This window comes from Myotis davidii, unplaced genomic scaffold (assembly GCF_000327345.1).
Source record: "Myotis davidii unplaced genomic scaffold, ASM32734v1 scaffold1721, whole genome shotgun sequence".
Taxonomy (NCBI): domain Eukaryota; kingdom Metazoa; phylum Chordata; class Mammalia; order Chiroptera; family Vespertilionidae; genus Myotis; species Myotis davidii.
Window position 1 is genome coordinate 115,211 of NW_006291484.1, and position 9,281 is coordinate 124,491.

General features: G+C 47.8%; 1 protein-coding gene across 1 annotated transcript in view; it reads right to left on the reverse strand.

Moving 5' to 3' along the window:
• The window catches only part of FOXJ2 (forkhead box J2), a 26,801-nt gene extending 17,526 nt beyond the window's left edge, over positions 1 to 9,275 (reverse strand). The window contains exons 1-3 of the mRNA XM_015564595.1: positions 8,828 to 9,275; positions 2,724 to 3,070; positions 1,131 to 1,222 (exon numbers count right to left, since the gene is read on the reverse strand). Of these exons, the coding sequence (XP_015420081.1) occupies positions 1,131 to 1,222; positions 2,724 to 3,056 (425 nt within the window). The 5' untranslated portion in view covers positions 3,057 to 3,070; positions 8,828 to 9,275. The remainder of the gene's footprint in view (positions 1 to 1,130; positions 1,223 to 2,723; positions 3,071 to 8,827) is intronic.
• Between the last annotated feature and the right edge of the window lie 6 nt (positions 9,276 to 9,281).

Below are 9,281 nucleotides of genomic sequence, written 5' to 3' on the forward strand. Positions count from 1 at the left end.
ACAGTGTAGGGTCCCAGGTTCGATTCCCGGACACACATCCAAGTCCAGTAGATATGGGGGGTCCCCCTTAACCCCCCCCCAAGTAATGTATAGGATTAGCCCCTGCCAGTGTGGGTCACTCAATGGATAACGTTGGCCTGCGGAGTGAAGGGTCCCAGGTTCGATTCCGGTCAAGGGCATGTACCTTGGTTGCGGGCACATGCAGGTTGTGGGAGGTGTGCAGGAGACAGCTGATCGATGTTTCTCTCTCATCGATGTTTCTTACTCTCTATCCCTCTCCCTTCCACTCTGTAAAAAACCAATAAAATCTATTTTTTTTAAATGTCTGGACAAAAGAAAAATGACTTAAAATTCACACAGAAGCTTGAGGATACTGGTTAATTTTGAGGAGTAAGTTTTTCCTAATAGGGGGTATCAGAAATATCCCATATGGTGCAAACTCAGACCTCTATTGTTCTGGAGGGACAGAACAATGGTATCTAGTTCAAACAGCTACTCTTCTATGTGATCTGAGGCAAGACTCTCTTGGATGTTAGCATCCAAATCTGTCAAACCAAGAGAATGACCTATCCCTTCTTCTTTTTAAAGATAAAAAGTTCCTACAAAGGTTATAAAGACCACCTTTTACATCTAGAATGAGTGCTAGACACACACACACATACAAACAACCCACAGGGCAGCAAAGTCAACTTTAACATAAATATTTCTATTTTTTATAAAAGATTTTCATGCCTGGCTGGTGTGACTCAGTGGTTGCGCGTCGACCTATGAACTAGGAGGTCATAGTTTGATTTCTGATCAGGGCACATGCCCAGGTTGTGGGCTTAATCCCCAGTACGGTGGGTGCAGGAGGCAGCTGATCAATGATTCCCTCTCATCACTAATGTTTCCATCTCTCTCTCCTTCTCCCTTCCTCTCTAAAATCAATAAGAATATTTTTTTAAAAAAAGATTTTACAATCTTCCTTAGTCACTCATTTTAGTGGGGCCCTACAAGCTTGATTACCAAGCTCTTCCATTGAGAGAAAAAATAAAGCTGCTTCTCTAACATGATTTCCTCTTCTGGGTAATTAAAACAACCACAAGAGTTTGGGCTGTCTCTCTCCTTCCTGTTCCTCCTTCAGTGCTTACAGCAAGTAGTATCTCACCTTCCCAGGGTCATCCCGGGGTCTGGGCACCTTCCGGAAACACTTGTTGAGAGAAAGGTTGTGCCGAATTGAATTCTGGGGAAGCACAGAAACAAGTTAGATTTGAGCATCGTGCAAAGCAGAACATTTTCCAATAGGATACAAAGGGACACAAAAGGACATAACACAAAACAAAGTTCAAGTATCAGAGTAAACTCAGCACCACTCAACTTTACTGACGAGGGAGCACACCTATCAGATAGCTAGAAGAATGAACCAAGAAAAAATGCAGAAATTATACTGATGAGCAGTAATGGCTATAAATGTGGCTACTGCGTGCTTCTGGAAAGCTGTTTATATAGTTTTTCAATCTTTCCACCCAATTGATAATAAGTATATATAAATGCCTCAAAATCACATCTTCTCAATTTTCATACCATTCTATCTGTAATTTAAAAAAAAAAAAGTTTTAGCCCTAGCCAGTTTGGCTCAGTAGATAAATCAGTGTTGGCCTGTAGACTAAAGGGTCCCAGGTTCAATTCTGGTCAATAGCACGTACCTCGGTTGTAAGCTAGAACCTTGGCCCTGGTTGGAGGCATGTGGAAGGCGATCAATCAATCGATGTGTCTCTCTCATATCAATGTCTCTCTCTTTCTCTGTCTCTCCTCGACCCTTCCACTGTCCTAAAGATCAATGGGAAAACATCCTCGGGTGAAGATTAACAACAAAAACTGTTTATAAAACTGTTTCTAAAACAGTTTTAAAACTGTTTCTATTAATGATAACAAATATAAGTTATGAGTAAAACAAAGGCACAGTTTACCTTTCTTTTCTCAACAGCCCATAGATTGGACACATTTGAAGGAAAGAAATATTGTTGAGTAAATGTGTTGGAGGTTTCGGTAGCTAGCAGGGGCATATGCATAAAGGAAAAAAAACTGAATGCTTTCAACAGTCTTCAGCTCATCATCTGGTTTGTATATCAACTGGTGATTCATACAGTGAGAGAACTCTATTAAAACCCCATTCTACCCTGCAGTTGGCAAATGAATTGGTACTCCAAAAGACTGAGAACATCAATCTTCCTTCTTAGCTTGGAAGAGGAGTCCCCTTCTTTTTTCTATCTCCAGCCAAATGACTTATCCTCTCATTACTTGCTTGGTAGATGAGCTGTTGGTGAAGGACCTAATTATATTTTTTTTTCTTGGTGTACAGTTTTTAAAAAGATGATGACTATGTGCAATGAAGCTTTGGAAATGTGATGAGATTCCTACTACCAAGTAGGAAGGAGCAATGCTATGCCTTGCACGGTGACTGGAACATAGTAGAGTGGCAATAAATATTTGTGAAATGAATGGATATTCTTTTTGAGGAATCAGAAGACAAGAGGGTATAATGAGTAACAACATCCTGTTAGCCCCATAACTATACTTAGAGGCTCAGTATCACTGGAGTTTCCCTGATGTACCTAATGGAAGTACATACCACATGTCTGAGACAGGTCAGTCCACTGGACCAGATTAAACAAAGAAACAAAAGTAGAGAAAGAAAGTTGTCAAAGGCTGAAAACAATCCCTGGTAATAGAAGCCATCCTACCTTCCAACCAATGCCAGCATTCTTGTAATAGGGGAAGTTGTCACAGATCCAGCGGTAAATCTCGCTGAGGGTCATCTTCTTGGCTGGAGAGGAGTTGATGGCATAGGTGATGAGGGTGGCGTAGCTGTATCGTGGTTTGCCATCCTGGTGGACCGCTGCCTCATCTTTGCTCAGGGTGGCGTTGGGATCTGTGGGTGAGCCTGGTGGACACTTGCGGCTGCCCCCTGGAGTCCCAGCCTGGGAAGCACTCCCTAGCTTCTCAATGGTGGCGCGGAGGGTCAACTGGGGGAGCCAGTCTATGGAGGTGAGGCTACTCTCTAGATCAGAAGCCATGGTTCTTCTGGGTTCTGCAAAGAAATGCACAAAGGAAACAGAAAAATGAGTGTTAACTCTGGTTACAGGTGGCAAGTAATACTCAAATCCTAGTGCTTTAAAGAAAGTAGTTTCTTCTCTAATTCCCTTAGTAGACTTCTCTATGAGACAGCCCTCCACGTGGTCCTAGAACCCACATGGATCTACCACCAATCATCTACCAGATGACAGACTGGTACTTATTCTACATCTTAATGTGGAACAGAGTCTAGAGGTCTCCCCCTTCATGTAGAACTAAAAGTGAGATCAAACCACCCAACTGAGCCATTCCCTCTATTCTCCTTGCTGAAAGCCCTACAACATAATATCTTTAAAGTACGTAGAAAATAATTTTAAAAATACACTTAGATAGCAGGAAACATCTGCCAAAGTCTATTCTTCAATTATGTGACACTTACTGTACTTTACATACAACAGACACTGATAGCACAAGTGAGCATGTGAAGAAAAACATTCTAAACAGAAATACACACTGATGAAGCATACACCAACACTCTAAAGATATTTTGTATCAGATATATTTGAGCATTTGCCCCTGTTAGCCCACATACATGTGCATGAGGCATATTAGACATATACCAAGCATAAATCACATATGACTACCAGCAAAGAACAGATGTAAGACAGACACATGAACAGAGATCACAATTAGCTACACAGCATACCTTACCAACAGGGCACAAAGTCACACACGCAGAGGTAACAGCTCCTGAGTGCTGCTGCCCTCACACCTTGAAAGCTACCCCTTTGCAAGCTCGGCCCACAGACACCTACACCAGGAAGAAGTCATCGACAAGGACCTCCCACCTCCCTCGGCCTGCTGGGCTGCACTAAGCCAGGGAGACACCCAGCTGAGTGCACACCGGTAACAATCAGATAGCCTGGCTAAAAATAGCCACGCTGGGGCTAAAAGCTGGCTCCCCTTCTCCCGCCCTCCTCCTCTCTCCTTCCTTCCCAGCCAGGCACGCACGCTCGCTGCACCTCCATGCAAACTTCTGGCGCTGCCAAACCGCCCACGCCTGATGTTTGCACGCCCAGCTGCCACCCACACAGCCTGGGCCCTCTTACTGGCAGAGGGGTGTAGCTAGAGTGACATCTTGGTGGGGGAAGGAGAAGAACGATGGGTGACATCTGTATTGCAGGGTCTAGAAAGGCTGGCAGGAACCGCTTGGTAGCCATTTGGCACTCCCCTCGAGCTGATGCCAGCAACCCCCTAAGCACTGGCTGCCTAACAGGTCTGTGCCTGCACAGCCTCCAGATTCCAACTAGTATTTCTTCCTCGTATCCCTGCAGACAGCCCCGCCAGGGCATTTCTCTAGCACGCCTCAGATTTCAGAATCCTGGACAGAAACGTATTATGTATGTCATCTCTAAATCCACGCACAGATACTATGCCCAAGCGTATACATACAACTACACACAAATCCACACACTTTGCCATCCAAAGCTCAGTCCTCGCTATGGCTGCCTCCCCCTCTCCCGACGCCAACACATCTTTCAGGCTATCAGTCACTCTCCTGGTCAGTGGCTCTTCCCGCCTTGACACTTACCCCTTTCTCCTAAAGGTCAGCCTTCGTGGTCATCTCTCTCCCCCCACAAGGTCCCCACCTACACAATCTTTGCACATAGACACCAGCACCCAGCCCTGAGCTCGTCACCGGCAACACGCCTACTCTACAGGGATGAAGGAAACACCTTAGTGCCTCAGGGGCCTAGGCAGCCAAAGATTCAATTGCAACCCAAGAATTGCTTGACAAGAGAAGCAGGGTGGGGGGGATCGTGTTTATAAATAGTTTTATAAAGGAGTTTTCCTTTTATCCATATCTTCTCTCCCACCACCCACAGAAACTTGGAAACTAATAGGGATATTGAATCATTCCAGAAGTCTCAGACCTCCTAGCACTATGTATATTAAGTCAAAGCACCACCGCCTCTGGTAAAGCAGGTCCCACAGCCCGGTTATCCCAGCTGGACAATACTGTGACAATGAGCAGGTTCTCAGTGCCCACAGGGGAGGTCTGTAACGAAATGTTACCCTGCTCCCGATGATCTCCTGCTAAAGATCCCCAGGAAATCTCATCTGAAGAACACAGAAGCCTTTAGTGGATATTTCATTTGAAGCTCCCCCAACATTGGACAGGAGCATGAGAGTCGATTTAAAGTGTTCATAGGGCGGCTCACAGAACCCATCTGGCACATGCCAATCACAGTGACTTCCGGAAAGGGAAGCACTCTCAGCCTGCTGCGAGTTGTTCTGTGCCTTTCCCTATCCTTACCCCAGCACCAGGTGAGGACACCGGGGTTAAATTTAACCTTTCTCCTGCACCCTCCCAGTCAGCCCTCCAGATGCGCCCCAGCACTCACAATATATCCCAGTCTCATCTGCTACCAGAAGCTTGCAGCAAAAGGTCCTTCTGATCTTTCAGCACCATTCTCCTTCAACCCATCCCACTTCCTCACTCCCGTCACTTCCCCATTCTTGAAGGGCAACCCAGTGTGAAAAAGCTCAGACATTGAGATTCCTGTGTTCCATTCCCAACCTTGATACTGACTCACTAAATATCCCTAACCGCCCCTGGCTCCCTGAAGTCTTGATGCCTCAGTTTCCCCTGTTAATAAAAGGGACGGAGTCCTAAACACTGCCAAGGCTTCATCCCTGGAGGGAAGTGAATGAAGCTTAATGAGCTCGTGGCTGCCACACATTCCACGCTCCCCAAAATAATGGCATGAGGCTAGTGTTCAGGGCTATTCTTAGCAAGGCAAACAAGAGGTACTTCCATTTCTCAGTCCAACCAACCTAGTTACCCAGACCTCTCTCTCCAGGTGGGCCTCGTGCCACCGGGCTTGGGCAGAACCTGAGTCAGGCCACATTCTTCTCTGCGTGCTGGAAGACTGAAAGGAAATACCCATAGAAACTGGGAAAGGCAGCCAAAGGGCAGGCTCCATCACATCCACAGGGCGTCTAAGGAAGACTACAGTACTGGGAGAAAGGCAGAGAAAAACAGAAAGACATTCTGTTGGAGTGGAAGACGGATTCTGGATGAGACATGTAAGATCCAAAATTACAGGCACACTTTTCTTCCCATTTTATCTGCAAGGCCAGTCATTATCCTCTGTGTGGTGCCAAGGTCAGGCATTAAGGAGCGATAATTTCCTGCTTTGCACATAATGCCAAAACTAATAGAGCAATGGCTGTGTTAACCACATTACCAATTACCAGTGGGCTGCCTGGATTTCAGTCCTGACTCCACTACCTACTGGCCTTGCAACCTCAGGCAAGTCACTTCACCTCTGTGTGTTGTAGTTTCTGCATCTATAAATTAAAGATGATAACTATACCTACATAGGGTTGTTGTGAGGATTATCTTAATATTCTTTTTTTAAAATTATCTTTACTGTTGATAGTATTACAGATGTCCCCTTTTTCCCCCCATTGACTCCCTCCACCCCGCTCCTGTCCCCTCCCCAGGTACCTTAATATCTTAAAGCACTTAGTAAGTGTAACTACTATTTTTTTTTGAATGGGGGGGAAAAGAATACTAGAAATTAAAAATTAGAAAACTGACAGATCATAGAGCTAAGACTGGAAGCAGAAAGCCTGCGCTGAGTTTGCAATCATTTGCAGGATGTCAGAATCTCAAGCTTTTCCTCTGGGGATAGTATCACTGATCAATGTCAGGGTCAGGACCGAGTAAACTCCAGGGATGAAGGAATGGGGGAATATCATCTCTTATTTTTTCAGGGGGTGTGGGGGGGCTAGGTCTGGCCATAAGACATGATCTGGAAAATAGCACTCTCTAAATCACAGTTAATTCAACCCAGAGCCATGTGCTTCTGACTGATCCACAGAGGCAAGCATTGGACAACTCAGAGCAAGCAGGGCCAGTGAAGCCGTGTGGTGGTGGTACACCTGGAGGTGTTACCATTCAACAAGTTGCATTCCGGCATCTGGTAAAGTACTTTGTAAGAAATAAACTGCTGTTACAGCAGAGCCGTTTTCAAAAGTTAGGGAAGGAGTTCTAGGATTCAGAGCCAAAGATCCTCATGCTTTTGAGACTCGAAATACCAGAAATGAAGCTCTCTTATTAGTCCTATAAGCAGTGATCCCAGCCTGAGGCTGGGCCGCCCTGCTGCTTGGGATGCAGCCATTCATGAGGGCTCCCGCTGGCCAGGGGAGGCCCAGCCCTTCCTTCCAGCTGGGCATCCTTACCAGAACCCTCCCCAGGTCATTGCACAGGGGGACCTGCTTTTAGAGGCCTCCTGGAAACATACAAGTCTAGGTCACTGGAGGCTTGGTCTGAAAAGCACACATGCACCTGTCTCCAGAAACATACCCACTTGAAACACAGACAGAGGTAAGACAGAGCCACACTCACCTGCATTAAGAAACATACGCACATTGCCCTAAAGCACAGCCTTACAAACCTGGACTGTAGCCCTGTCTCCTCTACTCCTATATCACTACTGACAGGTACACTCCAGGTCCAAGTGGATGTACTTAGGGACTCAGACAGCCCATCCATGGACCAGACAAAGAGAGAAAGAAGAAACATAAAACCCCAAAGAGATAAAGCCTCCCTCCTGGCCTTGCTATGGGCTGTAATCCCCGGAACAGAAGACATTTCCTAATGACAAGGCAAGAAGGCAGACCCCCAGTTAGAGATCCCAGGTTGAAGGGCAGAGCTCTCCTAAACACCAGTCTGGGCTCGGCCAGAAGAATTTCCTGGCCCCCTTTTTCCTGCATTTTCTAAAGATTCTGGACTTGGATGATTCCTACTCCAAACTTGCAAAGAAAAACTTATATACAAGGTCCCAGAGACCCAGAACCAAACAAGAAACAGGAAGGGAGAAGATGAGACTAGCAGGTGCTTTTAGGAAAGGGAACTCCTGAGAAGTCCCATCTCCCTGGTGGCCAACTTCTTTAGAGGAAAAGCTGGAAGGAGGCTGAACCGGTCCCTTCTTCCTGAGGAGCTGTCAGCCCAGGACAGGAGTTGGACAGATGACTGGGACAGGGGGACAGAGTCAGCATTCGGGAGCAACTTCAACCCAGGAGCAGGCATTCCCCTGCGCCCCTGCCTCTTGTCTCGGGACGTGTGGAGTTCCCATTTTCCCTTTGGGTTTTATTGGGAGAGGCATGCTCCCAGCCAGGGATGGGAATATCAGGACAGGAGGCCTCTTGGTGTCTGAGGCACAGTGAGTGCAGACGGGGTGCTTTTCTTTCAAGGGAGCAGTAATCACAGTGATGGGACATAAGGCAACTTAGGGTCACAGATGAGAAAATGTGATGCCCGTGGCAGCCCTATACAAGGGCAGGCCATGCAACGCCACCACGACTTGCGTGAGGGCCCTCTCCAGGTGACTGTCCAGGGGAGATGGCCCCAAGGATGCAGGGTGAGATGGGAGTCCAGTTGGGATGTGTCAATCGCTGCTACACAGTATGGATGGATTCGGAAAATGCAGGTGTTTTCTCATCTCCCTTTGCTGTCAGCATGGAAACATACACTTCCCCAGGGACTTCCGGTGAACCCCATCCCCAAACACCAAGAAACCCACTTCCCAGACCCTCTGCCCAAAGGGGTGGTTTCGAACCCAGGGGTTCCTTCAGAACACATTTCTCTGAGTCACCGTTCTCCCTTCCCCAGCAATGAGACCCACCAGCCACCACCTCAGACCCCTACACCCACTAGTGCCTAAAGCGCACGGACGGAGAGAAGGTGAAAGAATGCACTAACCTGTCTCCAAGGTTCCCCCAGCAAAGGGAGGGAACAACCTGGTCCTGGAGTTTGGGGTTGGAGGGGTCCCCCTCTTCAAAGGCAGCTGAAGAGTCTCATCCTCGGTGGCTCTTCCCGTTCTTGGCGGAGCCTCCCAAGCTGGGGAGGGGATCTGGGTCCCCTGAGGATGAGGAGCGGAGGGGGGAGGGGGAGAAGGGGGAGGAGGAGGGGGAGAAGGAGGCCCTACCTGGGGAAGGTGGCACACCCCCCACACCCTGCCCGTGACGCTGGGGAGGAGGGGAGGAGCCTCTCCCAACCAGGAGTTGTCTCCTCCCCCTTGGGGGAGTCCCCCTCCCCCCCAAGCTGGCTGTTTCGGGAGTGGAGGGCTCCTTCTGTCCGCGGGGGAGCTGCGCGGACGGGCTCTGCCCTGTTCCACTGTCTGGGCACCAGGAAGTGCAGGGGCGGGCAGTTCTCG